This window comes from Phascolarctos cinereus, unplaced genomic scaffold, assembly GCF_003287225.1.
Source record: "Phascolarctos cinereus isolate Bilbo 61053 unplaced genomic scaffold, phaCin_HiC Scaffold_4;HRSCAF=312, whole genome shotgun sequence".
NCBI lineage: Eukaryota > Metazoa > Chordata > Mammalia > Diprotodontia > Phascolarctidae > Phascolarctos > Phascolarctos cinereus.
In genome coordinates this window covers 77339021-77363100 of record NW_027555847.1, presented here as the reverse complement: position 1 = coordinate 77363100, position 24080 = coordinate 77339021, and the positions used below count along the sequence as shown (strand labels likewise).

At 38.5% G+C, this 24080-nt stretch overlaps 1 protein-coding gene across 3 annotated transcripts in view; it reads right to left on the bottom strand.

The window, feature by feature from the left end:
* The window catches only part of HUS1 (HUS1 checkpoint clamp component), a 28655-nt gene extending 7751 nt beyond the window's left edge, over positions 1-20904 (bottom strand). Inside the window, exons 1-7 of one of the 3 annotated variants that reach the window (XM_020977768.2) lie at positions 20702-20904; positions 20256-20383; positions 19964-20140; positions 16212-16319; positions 8482-8556; positions 3063-3162; positions 1845-1964 (exon numbers count right to left, since the gene is read on the bottom strand). In XM_020977768.2, the coding sequence (XP_020833427.1) occupies positions 1845-1964; positions 3063-3162; positions 8482-8556; positions 16212-16319; positions 19964-20140; positions 20256-20383; positions 20702-20753 (760 nt within the window). In that variant the 5' untranslated portion in view covers positions 20754-20904. Of the gene's footprint in view, positions 1-1844; positions 1965-3062; positions 3163-8481; positions 8557-16211; positions 16320-19963; positions 20141-20255; positions 20384-20681 lie in introns of all 3 variants that reach the window. The other 2 variants (XM_020977770.2, XM_020977771.2) reach the window with 2 other exon arrangements.
* Between the last annotated feature and the right edge of the window lie 3176 nt (positions 20905-24080).

The window sequence follows — 24080 nt, the reverse complement described above, 5'->3', positions numbered from 1 at the left end:
CTTCCACTGAAGGCATGGAATTTTAGTTGACTTTTTTTAAAAAAGTCTATTCTTTCATTAACTTGTGCTATATAAGCAACATGCAAATGTTCAAAAACCTAAAGAAGGGGTTTTAACCCTTGGGAATTTGTGTGTAAGATTTTTCAGGGAGGAGAGGAATTTGGATGAGGGGAAAAATTAAATCTTCATTTTCATTGACCTTTAACTGAAATTTAATATTTCCTTTAATAATTTAAATTCTGATAAAGGCATCCATAGATATCACCAGAATACCAAAGAGGTCCACGACACAAAAATAGTTAAGAACCTCTGCTCCAAAAGACAGAACAATGATATTTTTAAAACAAAGAATTTGTTATACAGAAATCTGAAAATTTTGAGAATATTAAGAACCTGGCCAGCCTTCATATTCTACCTAAACCCAAAGTACGTGTGGAAAATCAAGACGGGGCCAATTTGGTGGTACCTGTCAATGCAGAAATTGGCAAGTATTGGAAAAAAAAGTCTCATTAGCCTTTGGTGCAAAATCAGTTCCCCCAAAAAATCTTACAATGCTTTTGTAGACCCAAGGATTTACCTTTCAAAATCAAAAGCAGCTTTATGAAACTTTTTAATGCTCTCATTTTCAAAGAGCAACACTACTTTCCTAAAAATGTACTCAGTTCATTCCTGTTTTTGCTCATAAATGTTTCTGTAGTGAACCCAAGGCCAAAAATAGGGCTACCTTTATATCTTTTCACTATGATCTACTTACAAAAAACACAATCTAGGTACATCAATTTAGCTGTGCATACCACATGGTATGTTCCATCTGACTTTCTTAAGCTGAATACAAGCCCCTAGTCTTGATACATTGTAGATGAGATGAACAAATTATATACTGATTCACCAATATTTTTTGCACTAAATTCTTCTGAGTTAGGTACAAGCAACCACTATCCAAGACTAGCACAAGTTTTTAGCATTTCTGTCCTTTGTCTTTCAATAAAAGAAAACAAAAAAGCTAGAATCCATATTATAATTTGGCTTTCAGACATCTAGTCCTGTTGTGCTATTTTTATATATACTACCGTAAAGATTTTAATACTCTACTATGGTTAGTTGATCACTGACTTTTAATCTTTACAGTAAAGTCTGCCTAGGCTCATACATACACCTCTAAAGAGGGTGTGTCTTATTTAATGACTTCAAGGGCAATGCAGGGGACTGCTTCTCTTCTCTCCTACTACAGCTGCTCCAGCAGAACAGTTCTATGGTGTCAGAGGTTATTAGTACACATGAATGGTTAGGAATGCCACTCCTCCTGTTCTTCATTCTACCCTCCAACTCCCTAGCCTAATCCTATTGCTTGTGTTCTGACCTCTGGTTCTCTTCTTCCCCATGTGAGGGCTAGTAGTTTGCCCTGCCCACTGCTGATTGAACCAGCTCTCCAGTGTTGTTTCTTCCACACTGCTCAGTTCTCCATGCAGAAATGCTATCCTTTATAGTCAAGGTGAGATATCTAATCCTTCTGTCTTTTAATGTTCTCTCTCACGGCAACAGCAGCACTCTCCACGACTCTTCTCTGCTGCAGCCCCTACTGCTGCTAGATGTTCACTCCATTCAACAAATATTAACGTCTACTATGTGTAGGTGTATGAGGCTCAATGAGTGTTTTGCTGTCAAAAAGATCCTCCTCCATCCCTTACCCCAACTTCTTAAACCAGAGCTGTTCAGAAAGCTGAGGGTTCTACAAGGTTCAATTCCAAACAGCTGAGATTTGACTGCATTTTTTAGAAAAATGCTCTGGACTGGTGTTGTTTAAAGCATATTACATACAGAAATGGAATAATGAACAAACTCACTACATAATGCTTTTGTTGGGTTTACTTGCTGTCCTGCAAGAAACTGTAGAAGCTTCTTAATATCTATTCGTGCTTCAGCCATGTTCTCTGAATCTCTATCTTGAGAAGCATCTTCAGAGGCTACAATGATAGAAACACCATTAAACAAAATGATTACTATTATAGAACAGCCTAGGTTAAATATATTCAAAGGTACAGGGACTAGATCTATGATTTCACTAGTACAGGACGCTCTCTTGTTGAGGAAATTCCCTCTAGCAGTGAAAAGTTCCCTAAAATACCAAGAGGTTAAGTGACTTACCCAGAGACACAGATGAGGAGTTTGAACCCAAATCATTCCAGTTCTAAGGCTAGTCTTCTATGTACTATTACATGGTGTCTTTCAAGTACAAAAGGGCTAGTTTTTATGTAGTTAAGTGGAATATCTATCATTCCTTTGGGTGTCATATGTATTTGTGTCTCTTCATCCTTGTCTTACAAGCATAATAGCAACTTGAAAATTCTTCCAATCAACAAGCATTTATAGAGTCCCAGCTGTATGCAAAATAATATACTAGGGTCAAGGGATAAATATGAAAGATATGATCCATATTTAAAGAAGCATGTAATCTGAATAAATGAACTCATGCTATCTCCTTCAACAAATACCTTTTGAGTTCAGGAAAAAAAAGACTGACCTTTAGATTCAATCACTGAGTCCTACAAAGTATCTTGTGGATAATGTTTGTGATAAAGCCCTATATAACTTGAGCAAATCACTTAACTTCTTAATACCTCGAGACAACCTTCTAAGACTACAAGTTACAGAGCAGGTGGCAACCTGCAGTGGTAAAGGGAGTTTCCACAGGAGTTTTCTACATTAATGGAATCACAGATCTGGTCCAAAATAAATGTATGCATCTTATACAAAGACCATCATTCTGAAAGAGCGGGATGAAAAGAAAACAATTTTTCAAGTCCTTGCTATATATTTTTTCCTTTCTATATTTCAAAATATCCTTTATTATCTGGTTAAATCAGTAAGATAAAAAAATTATATAATTCAATGTGGTTTTTTACTCAAACTGGAATGATTACACAAATTATTCCATTTCTACCTCCCTCACTACAAGTAAAAAATGTACTCAACTAGACTTCCAATTTAACATTTAAAGATCTCAATGACATATCATTTTTAAGTTTAACAAAAGCAAGTCAAAGAAAAACCAGAAATCTTACCCCAAAGAGGATTTCCAAGATCTTTAAAATGTGTTGTAATACACACTAAATCAGTTTCTATTTTCAAGTTCATCTCTCCTTTTAGGTTCGCTTCAATAACCTATGAATTATAGTTTGAACATATGATTTAAATCTTTAATCGAGTATAGGAAAAAACAATTTTATATACAGGGTAACAGTAAGCTTTTAAGATGATAAATAAAAGAGGCATTTAAAGGCAAATTTCTGCTATTGACCAGGAAACTCTGCTATGGGTGACAGAATGATTTAATAGGACAGAGAACTGCATATGGAGTCAAAGGATCAGAGTTTCCCAGCTCTGTAATTTACTTCTCTGGGCCTAAGTTTTGTAAAAGGAGGTGGTTGGATTTCATAATCATTAAGGTCCTGCCTAGCTCTAAATCCAATGATTTACTCATAATCCAAAGAAATCTGGAAATTCTAAGGGGAACTAAGATCCAGAGAATAATTTGGACTATAAAGATTATGTGGATATTTTTCAGTAGTTAATCTTGAATGATTTCATAACATTGTTGAAAAGCTATGAATAGCTGACCCATTTATTTGCATTGGAATGAAGGAACTCTTAATTATTCAACAAAAATAGGACAGATAGCTTTTTAATAGTGATATTAATTACAGGCATAGCTAGAAACCAATCAATATCCCAATCAACATCCATAAAAGTCCAAAGCAGATCTCTGACTTATGCTATTCTTTCACATGTGTGAAAAAACAAAAACATAAAAAAAACACAACTATACAACCAAACATATTTGTTGAATAGATCAAAAGATTTAGAAATACAAGGGAGCCTTAGAGTCTAGCCAAACTTCATTTTTTACAGATCAAAACACTGAGGCTCAAAGAGATTAAATTACCTGCCCAGTATCATACTAATAAGAAGAAACAGGACCAGGATTTGACACCAGGCTTTCTGAAGTTAATGCCAGTTTTTTAAAACTTTAACACACTGCCTCTCTGTACACTGGCTATAAGATATGGTACCGACTGTCAGGGAGCTTACCACATAGTTGACAGGAGTAAAAAACAATTAAAGAAAAATAACTTCAACTTGGTATTGGTTTTTTTTTAATTCCTAGACCTTTGATTTCATAGGAGAAAAAGTCAGAAAGGTACCTCTACTAATGGAAATGGGTAACTGTTAAGAGAATCAGATACTCTAAGAAAGTTACCTCAGGGCACTGAGAGGAGGTTAAATGACTTACTCAGGGCCTCATAGCCAGTACATATGACACCAATTAAAACTGAATGGTTTTTTTAGTTTATAAAAACCCAATATACTTGCAAAGAATGAGTTTAAAAGTTTTAGAATTCTATGGAAAAAAACCCTTCATTTTAAAAATGAACTATAGAGTTTGAAAACAACTGTAGAAAAGCTTTAGGAAATACTGAAGATACCAGAGAATTAATTATAACTTCCAAGGCCAGAGATATTGGTAACTGACTCTGATATCCACAGTCCATCAGCAGGGTATGATCACAAAAATAACTCACTAACAATTAAAAGCCCTGTTAGTTAAAGCTACACCTTCCTGTCTCTTTTTTGCAACCAACCCTGCCCCCTTGCATCAGGAATGTGGGAGAGGAGGTGTGGGGAAGGAATGAAGGAATGCTTATCCCTTATATTCTTCTTAAAACCATTGCCTTTATTTCTCATATATGCAGTCTCCTCTCCCCCTTCTCCAGCACTCCATTCCACCAAAAGACCTATTTCTCTTTCTCACATAACTTGTTCATTCCTAACAATGGCTACAAATCACCATTTCATTATAATAAAGAAACACCATGCCAAGCACCAAAAAAGGGTTGCCATCTTTCTAACCTTTATAAGCTCTGCTTACTGTGTCCTAGTACACGAAGAAAAATGTTTCATCTTTGTCATTGTATCACAAAATTTAGAAACTGAAGGTTTCTAGGTAAGTTCTGCAGTTAAAGACAGAGAGTACTTGGATATATCGAGTGAAAATTTTGTTTCTTGTTCTTAATTTTAAAAGTTGAAGGTCCTCTCAGCCTTCATCTTCTTGAATTTTTCTGCAGTTCTACTGAGTGCTAGAAATGCTCCTCTTCCTTTTTTTAAACAAACTTTCTCTTTTCTCAGCTTTGTTCTCATTCTACACTTCTAACCACTTCTAAACTGACTCTTTCCTGCCTCCTCTTCCTCCCTCTACCCAAAGGGGCTGTTTTTCTTTCTATTCTTTTACCTTGTGATCACAGTCATTACAATCACTTCCACTAAGCTCTCTACAAAATAACGCTATAACCTTTTTCTTTAATCCTCACATTTCTTCTGATCTCTGAACCTGAACTTCAAAATTACCTGGCAAGACACAGTTCTACCCAGCTGTGTTGCAAAGCTAACACATCAAACTCAACATGTCCAAAAATAAACATTTATCACAAACCCAATCTCTCTCCTCTTCACATCCCTCTTTTACTTTCTCCCAGGCCTTAAGGCTAAAATAATCTTTTCAATAATTTCTACCTATTGTTTCTAGCTCTATCTTCAGAGGTCAACCTAAACAATTTCTTTCACAGGACAAACCTTCAAATAATTGAAGAAATCTACCATTTTCTGTTCTCCAGCTAAATATCCTCTGATTCTTCAATTGATTCTTATGTTGCATGATTTAAAGCCCTCCTCTGGAGAAATCCCTTAGCTTTTCAATGTTTGCTTGCTAAAATGCCCAGAGCTGAACACAATATTTCAGAAATGGTTTAACCAAGGCAGGTTATCAGGACTATCATCTCTTTTGTCTGTACACTGTGTTTCTATTAGATCCCATTAGTCTTGCTGGGTGAGTTGTCTTAATGTTGGTGTATATATAACATTTACAGTACACTAAAATCCCTATTTCTTCTCCACATGAAAAGCTGTCTAGTCATATCTTCCCTCCTTGTATCGGTAAGTTTTTTAACCCAAGTGTAGAAATCTACATTTAACTCTATTAAGTTTCATCTAATTAGATCTGGCCCAAACATCTGACAAAGTAACAGAAAGAACCCAGGACACAGAATTAGGAAAATTGTGCCCAAATCCTGGCCAACACTGAGTAACCACGAGTAAATCATTTATTACCTCAGTCCCAGTTTCCTCATCTGCAAAAAGATATTTTAAAATTACCTAAGAAGGTTATTGTCTCTGTAAATCTGAAGGTGCTATATAAATATGGGTTATTATTATAACCTATAAAGATCTCTTGGATTCTAATCTATTACTCAATTACTCTTACTTTCACCTTATTCACAAATTTGATAAGTATGGCCAATCACGCCTTCATTCAAGTCACTGTTTAGACATAAAGACAAGGAAAGACCCCTGTGGTTCTCTAAAGGGAGGACTCACTCAACTACTAATAGTGATTACCTTTATTTTTTTCTATGACTCACAAACTATTCTTTTAATAATGAAATCTATAATTTTGCCAGGAATCTAAGTCAAGCTTAGCTGTCTACAGTTTGCCCCTTCATGAAAATAATGATATTTGCTCATCTCCAATTCCTAGAATTCCTTTCTCATTCTTTATAACTTCTCAAAATCTGTAACAGTTGCTCCCCAGTCCCATCCTCAAGTTCTTGCAGTACAATGAGATGGTGGCTGTCTGGTTACTCAGTTACCTGGAACTCACTGACAGAAGATAGGTCTTCTCTTACCATCTCTCTAATCTTGAGTTTCAATTCTTTACTAGCCACTTGTGTATTATACTTCTTAGTCTAAAGATTCTCTTTGGTAAGAAAAACAAAAGCATAATAAAAAATCAATCATCTGCCTGCTACTTTTTCCATCATCTCTATTCCCTCTGCTCTAAACACAGCTCATATCCCCACTACTCTAATCCTCTTTTCTCCAATATAACTACAACGTATCTTCATATTTCCATTAGAATTCACTGTAAGCTATAAGTTACCCTGGTCTTTAGAATTCCTGACGCTCACAGAAAAACATTCCATTCTTTTGCATTCATTCTTAGTTATCTTCTGTTTCCATTTTCTGTACATGTCTTTTTAAAATACAAGTTGTCTCTGGATGTGTGTTACCGTATGTGTGTGTCACATTGAGTTAATGTATAAGCTGGTTAGGCTGAACTGATTTTTTTCCTTCTTTTGCCTTTCGCATCAACGGATGGTCACTAGCTAGTCAGAAAGACCTGAGTCTAAATCTGGCTTCAGATATTAACTAGCTGTGTGACCCTGGGCAAGTCACTTAACCCTGTTTGCCTCTGCTTCCTCATCTGTAAAATGAGCTGGAGAAGGAAATGGTTTGTAAACCACTTCAGTATCTTTGCCAAGAAAACCCCAAATGGGGTCACAAACAGAGTAGTGGGTATTATGTGAGAAGATTACTATCATTACTACTGCCTCTGTTTTTCTACCCATTAATCCTAACTCAACTACTTCCCCGAATCTTCTCACATAATACCCACTACTCTGTATAGTCTTTTAGATAATCTATTCCTTCCTTGGGCAGCTAGGTGGCACAGCAGACAAAGTGCCACACCTGCAGTCAGAAAGACCTGAATCTAAATCTAGCTTCAGACATTAACTAGCTGTGTGACCCTGGGCAAGTCACTTAACCCTGTTTGCCTCTGCTTCCTCATCTGTAAAATGAGCTGGAGAAGGAAATGGTAAACCACTTCGGTATCTTTGCCAAGAAAACCCCAAATGGGGTCACAAACAGAGTTGAACAGAACTGAAATGAGTGAACAACAATTCCTTCCTTGCTATATTCTAGTAATAACTCCTGTCTTGCCAAGTCTCAGTAATACCTATGAGGTCAAATTTACCTCTTTTATGTTAAGCTCTCTAGTTCACTTTATTACACTCTACACACATATGTAGAAATCAAAGGGCATATTACTATACCCCTTCTTGGACACTATCTCCTATGAACTGCTTAGCTTTTCCACTGCTATTCTTATGTGATGTCTGATATTTTCTGAATCAGCAGATGTACAAGACTCCACTTGCAGTTTTAAGTTCCCTTGGGCCAGACCCACAAGTCCACAGGCAAATATATTCCTTCCAAAATCTGTTACATGTCCTCAATCCCTTGTAATTTTTGTTTCATAAACTGGGTGTAGAAATTTAATTTCATTCTTTAACACCACCTTCTTAATCAACTACTCACTACAAATCTAAGTTATTCCAATTTAAACATCATTTATTCCAAGTAAAAGCAGTTGTGAAATATTTCAGTCATAAGAACAGGCTTTTATTTAGTTTGAATAGTCTATGTACTGTGTTGCATTTCTAAACATGTAGAACCATGAGATAAAATGCATGTTTATAAACACATAAACATAATTTACACAAATGTTAATAGGCAATGTCAAACACCTATTAAAACTTCACCAAAAAAAAGTATCTTCAGTGTTCCCCTAGATGAATTATTACTTACAACATGATTGCTGATGTTTTTCATTCTTTCCACTACACTCTTCATAGTCTTCAATACTGGTAAATATATGCTAACCTACAAAAAACAATAGAATAAGCAAAAATAATTTAAAACAAACATAAAAGCTACAGTAAATGATAGTAACATATACAGATTTTAGACTTGGTTCAAATTGCAATTTCCTTCAAAAGGCACCCAGTGTAAATGATTTTCCTTTCTGAGATGACTTTCCATTTAAACTGTACATATTTTGTAGTCAACAAGAATTTATTAAGCATCAACTATGTGCCACACACTGTGTTAGTCCCTGCTCTAAAGAAGCTCAGTCTAATGGGGCAAACAACTTTGTAAAAAGAAGATATATTCAGAATAAATTGGAGATAATCAATAGAGGGAAGGCATTAGCATTAAAGAGACAGAGAAAGATTTCTTGCAGAATGTGGGACTTTAGCTAGAAACAGAAAGAAGCAAAGGAAGCCAAGAGATGGGAATGAGAGAAGAGAGAATTCTAGGTCTGGGGGGCAGCCAGTGAAAATAAACAGAGTAGAAATATGGAGTATTTCATGCAAGAAACAGCAAGAACAGCAGAAGCAGGAGCCTAACATTGTACACAGTAACAGCCACATTGTGCAATGACTAACTTTGATAGACTTAGCTCCTCTCAGCAACGCAAGCTTAAGACAACTCCAAAAGACTCACAATGGAAAATGCTATCCACATCCAGAGAAAGAACTATGGAGTCTGAATGCAGACAGAAGTATATACTATTTGTTCTCCTTTTCTTCTGTTGTTTTATTGTTTCTTCTTTCTCATAGTTCCTCCCATTACTCCTAATTCTTCTTTACACCATGACTAATGTGAAAATATGCTTAATATGAATGTATAAGTACAGCCTATATCAGACTGCATGCCATCGTGGGGAGGGAAGAAAATTTAAAACTCAAAATCTTATGAAAGTGAATGTTGAAAACTAAAAAGAAACGAATAAATGAAATTTTTAAAAGAAAGAAACAGCAAGGAAGTCAGTTAAGAAGACTGGAAAAGTAGGAAGGAGCCAGATAATTAAGGACTTTAAAAGCCAGAGAGGATTTTATATTTGACCTTGGAGTAAACAGAGAACTACTGATGCTTAGTGAATAGGGGAGTCATACCTACAAATAAAAAAGATTATTTAGAGAAATAAGTAAAGAATGAATTGGAGTACAAAGAGACTTGAAGTAAGGAGACCAACTAGCAGGCTACTGTAATAGTTCAGATGAGGTGATGTGCGCCTGCACCAGGGTAGTGGCAGAGTCAGAAGAGAGAAGAGGGAATGTATGATTTACAAAGGTAGAATTGACAATACTTGGGAACTGACTGGATATTCAGAGTTGCTAAGAGTGAGCAGTTGAGCCTGGGTGACTCAGAGAATAGTGGTACCCTAGGCTGTCATTAGGAAGGTAGAAGAGGGGAGGACTTGGGGAGAAAAGATAATGTGTTCAGTTTTGAACCTGCTGCATTTAAGATATCTAAGGGATATCCAGTTACATATTGGATGATATCCAATCGACAGCTAGAGAAGTGAGGCTGGAAGTCAGGAGAGAGGTTAGGGCTTGTTAAATAAATTTGAGAGTCATCAGCATAGAGATGACAATTGAATTCATGGAAACTAATGCGATCACCAAGCAAAACTGTAGAGAGGGAGAAAAGAGAGGACCCTGGACAGACCCTTGGGGGATACCCATCAGTAATGGGCATGAACATATGAAGATGCAGCAAAGGAGACTGAGGAAGAGAGGTCCAACAGGTAGAACAAGGTGAAAAGAAGTGTCAAAAAACCCTAGAGCAGGGGGCGGAGCCAAGATGGCAGAGTAAAAGCAGTGACTTTCTTAAGCTCTCCTCCAAACGCCCTCCGAATACTCATAAAAAATGGCTCTAAACAAATTCTGAAGCAGCAGAACCCACAAAAAGACAGAGTGAAACAAATTTCCAGCCCAAGACAACCTGGATGATTCATCAGAAAGGTGTATCGCGCTGGGCTGGGAGCACAGCCACAGCAAACCTACAGCAGGCCTCAGAGGACTGAATCTTGGGCTGCTGTGGCGGTTTCCAGACTCCTCAATCCACGAATGCCAAAGACAACTTAGAAGGTCAGTGGGAAAAGTCTGTTTTGGCAGTGCTCAGAGACGAAAGCGGGGTTTCAGCTGCATTCTCCAAGAGCGTGGCCCTGGGAGGGGCAGCTGCTTCCCGACCTTCTGGCCCACAGACTGAGGGGGAATCCAGTGGCTGATCAGAGAGCGATTGCAGGGATCTCTTTGCCAGTGCTGAGGCAGGAATCTCTTGCTTTGCCCGTATTTGGATCTGGGTCACAGTTCTGGGCGGCGGTGCTGGGGTGAGGAGGAGTGCTGGTCTGGTGGAGCTTGCACTGGCTGTGGAGAGGAACCCCTCCTCACAGTTACAGGACAGAAAGGAATACTTGTGGTCACAGGCCAGGAAAGGAGTAAACACCTCGCCCCTTATCATACCACCTTGGAAGAACTGAAAATTTACAGGTCCCTACAAGTATCTCTGAAAACAGCTACACAAACCCCTGAAGCTTGGGACAGTACACTCTCCACATTGGAAGCAGACTCTTACCTTAACAAAGAGTTTAAAACTCAAGTAATTGGCCGGGATCATGAGCAAGCAGCACAAAAAGAGTCAGACTATATTATCTTACTTTGGTGAAAAGAAGATCAAAATATACAACCAGAAGAAGACAAAAAGTCAAAGCTCCTACATCCAAAGCCTCCAAGAAAAATATGAATCAGTCCCAGGCCTTGGAAGAGCTCAAAAGGGATCTTGAGAAGCAAGTAAGGGAAGTAGAGACAAAACTGGGAAGAGAAATGAGAGTGATGCAAGAAAATCATGAAAAACAAGTCAACAGCTTGCTAAAGGAGACCCAAAAAATACTGAAGAAAATAACACCTTAAAAAATAGCCTAACCCAAATGGCAAAAGAGGTCCAAAAAGCCAATGAGGAGAAAAATGCCCTAAAAAGAAAAATTGGCCAAATGGAAAAGGAAGTCCAAAAGATTACTGAAGAAAATACTTCCTTAAAAATTAGAATAGAGCAATTGGAAACTAGTGACTTTATGAGAAATCAAGACACTGTAAAACAAATCCAAAAGAATGAAAAATTAGAAAACAATGTGAAATATCTCATTGGAAAAACAACTGACCTGGAAAATAGATCCAGGAGAGAGAATTTAAAAATTATTGGACTATCTGAAAGCCATGATCAAAAAAAGAGCCTAGACATCATCTTTCAAGAAATTATCAAGGAAAACTGCCCTGATATATTTGAACCAGAGGGCAAAATAGAAATTGAAAGAATCCACAGATCTCCTCCTGAAAGAGATCCCCAAAGGAAAACTCCTAGGAATATTATAGCCAAATTCCAGAGTTCCCAGGTCAAGGAGAAAATATTACAAGCTGCCAGAAGGAAACAATTCAAGTACTGTGGAAACACAATCAAGATAACACAAGATTTAGCAGCTTCTACATTAAAGGACCACAAGGCATGAAATATAATATTCCGGAGGGCAAAGGAGATAGGATTACAACCACCCAGCAAAACTGAGTATAATGGTCATTCAGGAAACAGAGGACTTTCAAGCATTCCTGATGAAAAGACCAGAGCTAAATAGAACATCTGACTTTCAAATACAGGACTCAAGTGGAACATGAAGAGGTAAACAGGAAAGAGAAATCATAAGAGACTTATTAAGATTGAACTGTTTACATTCCTGCATGGAAAGATGATATTTATAACTCATGAGACCTTTGTCAGTATTAGGGTAGTTGGAAAAAAATTATATGTATGTATGTATGTATGTAGATGATAGATAGATAGATAGATAGATAGATAGATAGATAGATAGAGAGGCACAGGGTGAGTTGAAGATTAAGGGGTCATATCTGGAGAATAAAATTAAGGGATGAGAGAGGATGATATTCGGAGAAGAAGAAAGGGAGAGGCAGAATGGGGTAAATTATCTCACAAAAAAAAAAACAGAAAAGTCTCTTACAGTGGAGGGGAAACAGGGGAAGGTGAGAGGGAATGAGTGAATCTTATTCTCATAGGATTTGGCTTAAGGAGGGAATAACATACACATTCAATTGGGTATGGAAATCTGTCTTACCCTACAGGAAAATAGGGGGAGAAGGGGACAAGAGAGCAGGGGGATGATAGAGAGGAGGGCAGATTGGGAAAGGGGTAATCAGAAGAAATACTTCTGAGGAGGGACAGGGTCAAAAGAAAGAATAGAATAAATGGGAGGCAGGATAGGATTAAGGGAAATAGAGTTAGTTTTTCACAATACATCTACTACTGGAAGTGTTTTGCATAACTGCACATGTATAACCTATATTGAGTTGCTTGCCTTTTCAATGAGGGTGGTGGGGAGGGAGGAAGAGAGAAAATTTGAAACCTAAAGTTTTAAAAACATATGTTTAAAAAAATGTTTTCACATGCTACTGGGAAATAAGAAATACAGGAAATGGGGTATAGAAGTCTGTCCTGCCCTACAGGAAAACAGAAGGGGAAGGGGATAAGAGAAGGGGGGAGAGATAGAAGAGAGGACAGACTAGGGGAAGGGATATTCAGAATGCATGCCATCTTGGGGTGGAGGGGAGGGTGAGATGGGGTGAAAATTTGGAACTCAAAAACTTGTGGAAGTGAATGGTGAAAATGAAAAATAAATAAATTTATATTTAAAAAAAAATTAAAAAACCCTAGAGCAAAGAGAATATCAAGGATAAGAAAATGGGTGATAATGTCAAAGGCTGATGAGAGGTTGAGGACTGAGAAAGATGAGGACTGACAAAAGGCCATTGCATTTGGCAATAGAGAGATCATTGATAACTCTGAAGATGAGGTCAGTTGAATGATGAGGTCAGAAGCCAGACTGCAAAGAGTTAAGAGAATGAGATGAAAGGAAGTAAAGGCATCAATTGTAGATGGCCTTCTCAAGTTTAGCCACACATGGGGATGGAGGGGAAAGGGAATAAAGGACCATAGCTACTGAGGATGGGCTAATCAAGTGAGAGTTTTTTGAGCATGTGCAAATCATGGGCATGTCTACAGGCAGTAAGGAAATAGCCAGCACACAGGGAGATTGAAGATCAGTGAGAGTGATCTGTTGGAGAGGACAGGGTGGAATAGGATTGCTTGTGCATGTAGAGGAGCTTGCTTTGGTAAGAAGGGTCATTTCTTCATATGAGACAGAGAAGGAGGGGGAAATTGTGGTAGAAATCTTAGTGATTTGAGATAATTGTTTGCATGCAGTCTCCCAAATTAGAAGGTGAGCTCCTTCAGGCGGCATGTTTTTGCCTTTTTTTTGTATGCACAGTACCTGGCACATGGTAAAGCACTTAATAAATGCTTGTTGAGTAAATCAGTGTTTGGCATATAGAAGACATCTAACAATTGCCTGACTGATTAAAATCACAGAATCCCTGAGCTGAGAAATCATCTACTCCAACTCTTTTAACCTTTTATGAGGCTGTCTAGTCATGTCCAAATTCTATAATTACAAAGAAACCTAAAATTGTCATAATTATCTGTCTAGAACCCTTTTAGACAGAATATCTCAAGGTCTAAAGAACTCCAATATGTTTTGTGTTTTTGTTCTAATCTATTTTACTATATATTTTTATCTAAGTAATTTTGAAACATCAACAAAAGAAAAACTTATCTAAGCTTTTAAGCTTAATGAAAAGTCCCTAGGATTTCAACCAGCAAAAGCTTTAGAAATAACAAAGATACCAAAAGAAGAAACTTATTTGCTTGTTTTCACCTAATTTTAGTCATAAGCATACTGGAAAAGAACCAAATCTAAATTGAAATTCTGATCTAATATTGACATTCAAAATATTCATGAATCATCAGATATTTAATAAATGTTTATGAATCACAATTCTCAGAAATGCAATATGCAATCCTTTTACTGTTATTAATAAACATACTTTTAAAAGTTGACATCTATCCACAAATTACCTAATGCCTTACCAAAGATTTATATTTTCATAACTAAAAAAAAAATTACACCCTTAAGTGGAGATCTACCTGCTGAACATGAAATAGTTACATAGCATATATACACCTCAAGTTTTGGCAGAATAAAATTAGCACTCGAACAATTGACAAATTTGAGAATATTAGTGCCTATAAAAATACTTAAAAATAAAAATGTAGTTGCAATTACCAAAGAAAAAAAACCTGTAGGGCTCTCAAGTCTGATTCTTCTGCCTTAGTCCTCCAAAGGAGAGAGTTAAAAGAAGAGAAATGAATTATAAATTCTCTCAATTTTTTTCCATGTGATTGTTTTCTAACAACATTAACAACAATCCAAATGCTATTTTGTTGTTTTATTCAAAATCCATAAGAAAAAATCCTTATTTCCAGTAATTTGTATGTAAGCTTCAGAATTAACTTGTAAAGCACCTACTTCTTACACCTTGGTTACCTAACAGAACAGCAATACCTTTAAGCATTCGTTATATTTAAGATACACTGTAAGAATGGAAATAGAACATTCCCAACAAAAGGTTCTTCTCCATGAAATGCTATCCTTTATGATTATTATTCTCCATATTTACACAGCACTTGAAAGTCTACACAAGCTCTCTGTGAAGGTGTATGCTACTTCCACCTATTTTACAGATGTAGCAATAGTTAAAAAATTATTTTCTACCCAAATTAGCATATTATCAAGTGTGAAGGGCCCAAGAACCACCGTCTTATCAGTGAAGACACTCCCTCAAAGTCTGTTTTTTCCCTGGGTAAGATCATATTACTATAGTTTACTACATGTACTGGATAATTATCATTTGAGGTGTACTACTCTAATCAAAGAATCCCTAAGAAATCTGCCCTGATTATAAAACAAGACTCCATAAATGTTCCCAGGTGCCTTTCATAATACTGGTGATTAACGTCATAACCACTATATTCAGGGTGCATGTCTTTCCTTTTGTAAATTGGGTGGTGACCTAAATTGATGGACCTTTTGGCATTATTATGGTATTTCTAGTTGCTTTAGCAGATTAGCATAAGATAACTATTCAAGAAGTTTTCTCACATGAAAACTTTAAGTTACTGTACTATCTTAGAGAGATATACCGAACACAATATTTTAGGGAATAAGGGAAGAAGCAGTATTTGTGGATCCCCAAATTTACCAAGGGTCACACATCAAGTTTCCCTCAAGGACTCTACCCAACAAAAGGACTAATATTAAGGATACTGTTTCTTGCTTTTAAAGATGGAAGTAATGTTATACAATGAAAAGCAGAAGTAGGCCTAAGAAGTCTATCGTTCAGATCTCAATTTTAATACTTTTTCAGTTGTACTGGGAAAGTCCTTTAACCACTCTCAGCTTGAGTGTGAGTACCTTAACTACAGCCTCAAAGGACTCTTGTGAGTAAAACACCTTTTAAATATTAAAGTAATTACAAATTTGAGTTTTTATTGTCATTTCAAATAGGTAATGTATGAAATTTCCAATATCTCTTTAATCTGTTTTTAAATAGTTCAAGTTGAACTAAAATAATTTGTTCTTTACTTTCTTTCAAAAATTGATCAATACTCATTTTCTTTTCACACTCCTCAGAATTTTCAAAAGAGTTACTCTATATAACTTATTGATGCTCTTAGAGGATAATAATATAAAAGCTAAATTAAGAATAAGACCCCAGAAAATTACTTACATCAAAGTCTGGTACAGTGGGCTCTCGGAAATCAGTCCATAATTTTCTGGGAATAACCCCTACGGGAATGTCATGTGTTACAATGCGACTACTGCTTGATAAAGACGGCTGCCAAGAAAAACCACACAGTTGGAAGTTAATTTTTTAATGTTATCAATAAAAAGTGCTAAACTCAGAAAACAAGAGGTGACAAATTGGTAATATGAAACCTACATTGTTATTTCTCAAGTTACTTTTTCCTTTCAGTTCATGTCTTTGTGTCTCAGTTTCTCTACTATTAAAATGTTGAGAATAATAGAAAATATTTCACAGGGATGTTTGAAGCTAATAATATCTCAAAGTGTTCTCACTATAGGCATACCTCATTTTATTACACTTTGCAAATATTATGCTTTTTATAAATTAAACGTTTGTGGAACCCTTCATCAGTTAAGAAAAATAACAAATGCTGTAAGAGACATGGAAAAATAGGGACACTAGTGAACTGCTGGTGGAGTTGTGAACTGGTCCAATCACTCTGGAGAACAATTTGGAACTATACCAAAAGAACCAAAACCTTTACATACCTGTAAAGGACCAAAACCCTTTACAACTCTGTACATACCCTTTGACTCAACAATACCACTGATGGGTCTGTATCCCAAAGAGATCAAAAAGGGAAAAGGACCCATTTGCACAAAAATATTTACAGCAGCAAAGAATTTATGGCAGCAAAGAATTGGAAATTAAGAGGATGCCCATCAACTGAGGAACAGCTGAACAAGCTGTGGTAGATGATTGTGATAGAATATGATTGTGCTATAACAAATAACAAGGTCTGTTTTATTTTGTTTCCTCTTTCTTGTGGTTTCTCCTATTGGTTCTAATTCTTCTTTACAACATGACTAATGTGAAAATATGTTTAACAGGAATGTATATGTACAGCCTATATCAGATTTCGCTTGGGGAGGGAGGTGAAGAGAGAGGGGGAGAAAAATTAAAAGCTTATGGAACTGACTGTTGACAAATCAAAATAAATTTATTTTAAAAAATGACAAGAAGGATGGTTTCAGAAGCAGTCTTATATGAACTGATGCAAAGTTAAGTGAGCAGAACCAGAACACTGTACACAGTAACAGTAACATAATGATGATGATCAATTGTGAAAGAGTTAGTTGCTCTGATAAATTCAATGATCCAAGACAATGCCAAAGGAACCAAGATGAAAAATGCTATCTACCTCCAGGAAAGTGATGAGTTCCGAGTTCATCACTGAAAAAACTGAGATTTTTCACTTTATTTGTGTGTGTTTTCTTTTCTAACATGGCTAACAAGGAAATGTTTTTACATGACTTCACATGTATAATTGATAGCATATTGCTTGCTTTCTCAAGAAGCATGAGAGGAGTGGAAGGGAGTGAATTTAGAACTCATAATTGAAAAAAAGTTTGAAATTTTAAAAAATGTAACTGGGAAACATTTAATGAAATAAAAATATTTTTTAAAAAGCCTATATTACTCTCTCTCATACACTCTACTGTGCCAGCCAAACTAATTGCTTTGTTGTTCCCTATTCCCAACACATTCTGTTCCCTATTGCTGTGCTGTCCCCCCAAGTCTAGAATTCTCTCCCTCTCCACCAACACCTCTTAGAATCCCTAGCTCCCTTCAAGGCTCGGCTCAAGTGTACTTCTCCTATATGAGATCTTTCTTTACCCTCCTCCTCCTCAAATAATTTGTATTTACTTTGTATATATATTTACTTTGTACTTCCTTCTATGTGTATATGATTTCACGATCAAGAATAACTTTCCAATCCCCAGTTCCAAACAGTGCCTCAAATTTGGGAAATAATCAATAAAAGTTTTTTAAAAATTGAAATGTAGTATCCAAGACAAAGGAGCATATAATCTCAGTATACACTGAACTAGCTATATCACCTCCAAAATACTGCTTTTATTTCTGGATAACACTTTAAATAAAGACACTGAAAAGCTACATCAAAGGGAAAGGAGGCAACTCAGATAATCAGGAGAACTCAAATCCAAGCAGTACAATGAACCACTGATGGAAATAAGGATGTGTTGCAGATGTTCAGCTTGGAGAAGAGAATGGACAAGCTGATGACTGTCTCCTCGAGCCCAGAGAGTAGAATAAAAAGTAACTGATAAAAGCTGTAGTAAGTTAGATTCTAGAAGAACACTTCCTAATAATCAGCGCTAACAATGAAATGTACTCTCTCTCCTCACCTGTACATTCTGAAATCCCTGGATGCCTTTAACATTCAGCTCAAGCACTGCCTTCTGTACAGGACCTTTCCTTTCAGTCTTTCCACTTGCTAGTCCTCTTCCCTCACCACAAACATCTCAATGTCCCCTAGGTTACTTTGTAGCTGATTTGATTTATGTGTGTGTGTGTGCGCGCCCATATGTGTGTACACACACACGTTGTCTCCTCTATTGGAATACAAGCTCCTGGGGGGCAGGAATTGTTTTGCTTTTGTCTTTGTATCTGCACTGACTTGAATGGGGACTGGTATAGAGCAAGCACTTAATATTTGCTTCTTTATTAGTTGATTTGTTAGTAAGGCATATGTTCTCTATCATTTGAGGTCTTCAAACAGAAGATGGATGACCACATTTTGGCAATGTTGTAAAAATGGCTCCTGCTCAGGGAATGGGCTGGATTAGCTGTTCTCTCTGGTCATTTCTAACTCTCACATTCAACAAATCTACTTAAGTCCCTATTTTGGCCAAGGCCCTGGTGATATTAAATTAAGTAGGATGTGAATGGTGGCCCTCCAGGAGCATGTAAGTAATTTTAGGGAGGAAGCTTGGTGCAATAAAAAAAAGACTGAATCAGAAGTCAAAGGACCTAGGCTCAACTGCCACTTTCTAGTTGTATGACCTTAAGTAAATCATTTAACTTTCTGAGGTTTTCATTTGTAAAATAAGCATAATTAGCTGTACTATCTGCTTCAGAGAGCCTTTGTGAGGAAATCATTCTAAAAAACTTTAATGTCCTAAAACACAAGTGAAGTTTTTAAAAATTTCATAAAGATATAATGGTGTGGTGTACTTGAAGCCAGGAAGAACGGGTAGAATCTCACCTTAAAACACTTACTAGCTGTGTAACCTTGGGCAGGACTCTGGAACTCAGTTACCCTACCTGTAAAATGAGGGGGTTGGACTTGATGACCCTCAAGGTCCCTTTTCACCTACTCTAAATCAATGATCCTATATTAAATTTAACAGGAATATAAAAGTTTCATACACAAAATGTTTGACTCCAGACTATCTTTCTGGACTTGTTACATATTATTTAACTCCACAAACACCTTCTAGTAAACTTAGCCTGTTTGCTGTTTCTCAGACACGACACTCCATGAGGGCTTTCTGAACAAAATGCCCTTTATGCCTGGAATACATTTTCTTCCCAACTCTGACCTGGCTTCCTTGAAAGTTCTGTTCAGCTGTCCCCTTCCACAAAATGCCCATTTCCATCTCCCTTCCCTTGACAGCACCCTTCCTCCAGGAATCACTTGGTATGTACAGTATTTTGTGTTTAGTGTGTACACGGGTTCCCCCCCCCATAGAATTTAAACTCCTTGTGGGCAGGAGCTGTTTCTTGTTTGTCTATGTTTCCCTAGCACCTACCACAACGCTCTGTAGCCACCCAGCAAAATCGTGTTGAACTGAATGACAGATCCAAAATAAGACCAGAAAAGTGGCAAAGAAGGAAACCCCCCATCCCCCCAAGTTGTGCGAACTCACCAGCTCCACAGCCACGGTGAGACAGGGGCAGTGTTTATTGGTCAGTTTGATCTTCACTGTTTTGGCATTCTGGGCCGTTTTCAAGGCTCTGGATAAGTTTTCCGGCGTCAGCTCCAAATAGATTTCATTGTGATCCGCTGCTACCCCTTCCATTTGAAATTCGTCGAAGAAGTTGCCCTAGGAACACAAGGTTAGGCTGGCCCGGGGGTGACTCGAGGGGGTGCTGGCAGGAGGGGCGGAGAGCCTGCGGGGTAATGCTAGGCGGGGGGGGGGGGGGGGGGGGGCGGCTCACCTGGCCCAGTTCGCACCACATGCTGACCCCGCCATTGGCCACCTTGTCGGACAGGATGAAGTAGAGCTTGTCGGGGCTGAGGCGCAGAGTGCACGTCTTGGCCAGCTTGGAGATGGTGTTGCTGACACCTGGGGCGGCGGGGCATGCAGAAGAGTGAGGGTGAGGCGAGGGATGCCCCAGAGGAGGCCAGAAACCCGACCCGGGCCCGAGGGGCAGGCCCCAGCTTGGAAGCTGGGGCTCTTTTGTTCATCCCTGACTCTAATTCCGCGGCTGGCACACAGTAAGCGCATAATAAATACCAGCTGACCAGACGTCCCACCGAGGATCCCAGCAGGGAGAGAACGACCCCCCCATCCTTGCGCAACTTCCGGCGCACGCGAGCGCTTCCCACCCCCACGCTTCCTCGGCACAGCCGCACTCCCGCACCCCACGCACGAGCCGCTCACGGGTGAAGTGATTCAGGCAGCCCAAATCCACGATCTTGGCCCGGAACCTCATAGCGCCGCGGTGGCAGCTGTGAGACCCTATGCTCGCCACACTCTGGCGGTCCCCTTTCTTCCCCTACGCGCCTTCCCGCGCCGGAAGCGCGCGCCTAGCGCCGGGTTCCGCCGGTTGCCGAGGCGACGCCAGGGGCCCGAGGCCGCCTGCCCTTTGACCCAAAGTGGTGCCACTGCGCCTGCGCGAGCCGGTTGGCGCGGGTTGGTGGGACTTTTAGAGAAGCGAGGAAGTAACTGGTGTGATGTGTAGTTCTTGTTCATTTCTTTTTCTGAGTAAGAAAAGTTTGCATTTCTCTCTCCCCCGCCCCCATGATAGTTTGAGCCCTTGAGGAAGCGCCTGCTGTGGTGTGAAGAAGGCCCCAATTTGTACCTGGGGCCTCTGGCTCAAGCGTTGATTTTTTTTTTTAGTTTTATTTTTAGCGTTCATTCTTTTTCGCAATCAGCTTTAGTGGCCGAGCGAAGCTGCCGAGAGTTCACTGACCCGTGGGCTGCCCCCGACCTCAGCTCTCCTGCCGAGGTCCTAGGTAACCAAGGAAATGGACCGAGTGACCCCTCTACCACTTGTTAGCTGTTATCTCCTTGGGCATGACCCTCCACCCCACGTGAAGCCCCTAGTCGCCTCATTTATAAAATGGGAATAACAATAAATACGAGGGGTCCCAAAAGACTTGGTGCAGTTTCTGGCTTTGAATAGCTTGAAACTGCGGTGGGATTTTTGGGTTGCTGTATCAGAGGAGTCTTGTCCATATTGTCCCATGGGATGTCCACCCAACAGACTGGAGGAATGTACCTCCTGCACGTAAAAACACTTGATGTTAAGAGACCCAGAGATTTATTTCTTGGGCAAAATTCTCAGTGTTGTTCCTTTTTGCCCCCGTTTCTCTCAAGGAAGCAGGAAGGGGAGATACTCTGAGGTCATAGTCTGGAGGTAAGGAAGAACAACTCTAAGGAATATCTTGACTCATCAGGAAAAAACTGCTCTGCTTTAATACCTGTGGTGCAGCTAAGCCTTCTTTGGCAATGAAAATGTATTCTCTTTGGTCCTGGGCCCAAAAATGTCTTAGGTCTCTCTTTGCCACAAACTTGATGCTCTGTCACCCAGGTTCACCATATCTAGCAAACCCCGGACCCACCACACTTCACGCTCTTAGGTTGTGGTGCATTATACCATGTCTCCTGTTTCCCTCTTCTGTCTCTTGCTCTCGAAGCAGTAATCAAATCCATGCTACTTTTCTTGAAAAGGGTATGTCAGTCAATTGCCCTCTCACTAATTTCACAGGCCAAAGACACAACTCCCTGGCCATCCTGCCCTCTTCATGTATTGCCTTGCCCTTTTAGAATGTAATCTGTTTGAGGGCAGAGGATGTCTTACTTTTTGTCCTTGTATCCCCAGTGCTTAATAGAGGGCCTAGCATTAATCTTTTATAAATGCTTGTTTTTTCATTCATTCATTGACTTCTTAGGGAAAATACTAGGAAGTAAGTAAACATTACAGGGGAGGTGTATTTTGGCTTACCCTAAGACCTTAGTAATTAAAAAGATCTGAAAATGAAATCGCCTGCTTGATCATATATTTTGGACGCAGTTGGTGTTTAAGCAGAGGCTGTCCTAGGATGTTATAGAGGGAATTTATCCATTCAGTAGGGAGTTGGGATAGATCAGTCATGTCAAATCAAACAGAAACGGATCCCTTCTGGCCGCATATCGACTAGAAAACCAAAAATTAATGTTATGTTTTATTGTGTTTTTATTTATTTCATTAAATATTTACCAATTATATTTTAATCTGGTTCTCCAGTGGGCCACATGTTTGAAACCTCTGAGCTGGATGATCTCTAAGGTGTTTTATGGGTGGGGCCTGACTTGGGTTGGTCTATCCAGTGGTCCAATCTCAGGATTGAATCAAAATGATACACTTAAGAGACCATCAAACATTTAACAAAAAAAGAAATGTACTTAATAGAAACAGAAAATATATTCAACAAGGATATAGCACTGTCTCAGGAAAGACACAACCCTCCACCTCTCCGTACAGAAATGTCTCTTGCCAGGGTGTGCTGACTCACATGGCAGGGAACTCTATCTTGTTCCTTCCACGGGTGCCTTCTAAATCTAAGGTTCCACGATAGAAGAAAAAATATTTCCCAATTGGAATTAGAACATAAGTTCACTTACAGGTAAGATTACACATTTTATCCCCTGAAGGTAAGCCAGAGAACAAGTCATAAACACTAAGCAAAGGAAATCTAAATCATTTCCCAGCATAAATGAAGAAATTCCTAAGTAATAGGATGTCAGAAGGAAGTAGGTCAGTCATGGAACAAGAGAGATGAATAACCCAGGGATAACCAAGTGCTCCACCATTCTCCATTTAATATTGGAATGGATCCCTATGGAGAGTATGCAAGAGCACATGGATGAGCTGGGAAGAGATGGAATTGGTTAGGATCTGCATTGTTGGAGGGAACATTCATAATGAAAAGATCACAAATCCTTTTCAGTATCTAAGGTTTCCATATAATGTGATGGACTTCTAAGGTTCTTTATAGAGGAAATGGCTTTCTTCCTCTGTGCTTTCAAAGACAGAGGAACTTGATGACTAATTAAACATCATCCTTCTGAATTTGCTACTGTAGTTAATGTCATGACCATCGTCCTGATTGCTCAGGTTCCAAACCTTGGTGTCAGTTTAACTTCTTTCTATCCTTCTGTAAGGGCAGCTAGGTGGCATAAGGAATAGAGCACCAGGCCTGGAATTAAGAAGACTGGAGTTAAAATCCAGCCTCAGACACTTACTGTGTGACTTTGGGCAGGTCACTTAATTCTTTGCATCATTTTCTTCATCTGTAAAATGAACAGAAGAAGAAAATGGCAAACCACTCCAGTATCTTTGCCAAGAAAACTCCAAAAGGGGTCATGAAGAGTTGGACATGACTGAAAAACAACTAAACAAATCTCAATAATCCCTACCTCCCTATCCCACCCCCTCTCCCAGACACAAGGCCTGGCATTTGACATCTTTAATCTCTCTTAAATTCCTTTCTTTCAATCCATTTCTCATCAACTTAATACAGATCCACATTGCTGAATTACTACAATAACCTCACTACTAGTTCTGTCTACCTTCAGTCTCTCCAATTTGATTCAACAAACCTTAAGTGTCCACTATATGCAGAGTACTATACTTAGTACTTAGGATACATGGATGAAGAAAACAATCCCTGCCCTCAAGGAGTTCATAGAATATTATGATGGACATGAAATAAAAACAGATAAACTACAAGGTAGAGTGCAAAAAGGGCAAGGGAAAGATCTAGACGAAATGCTT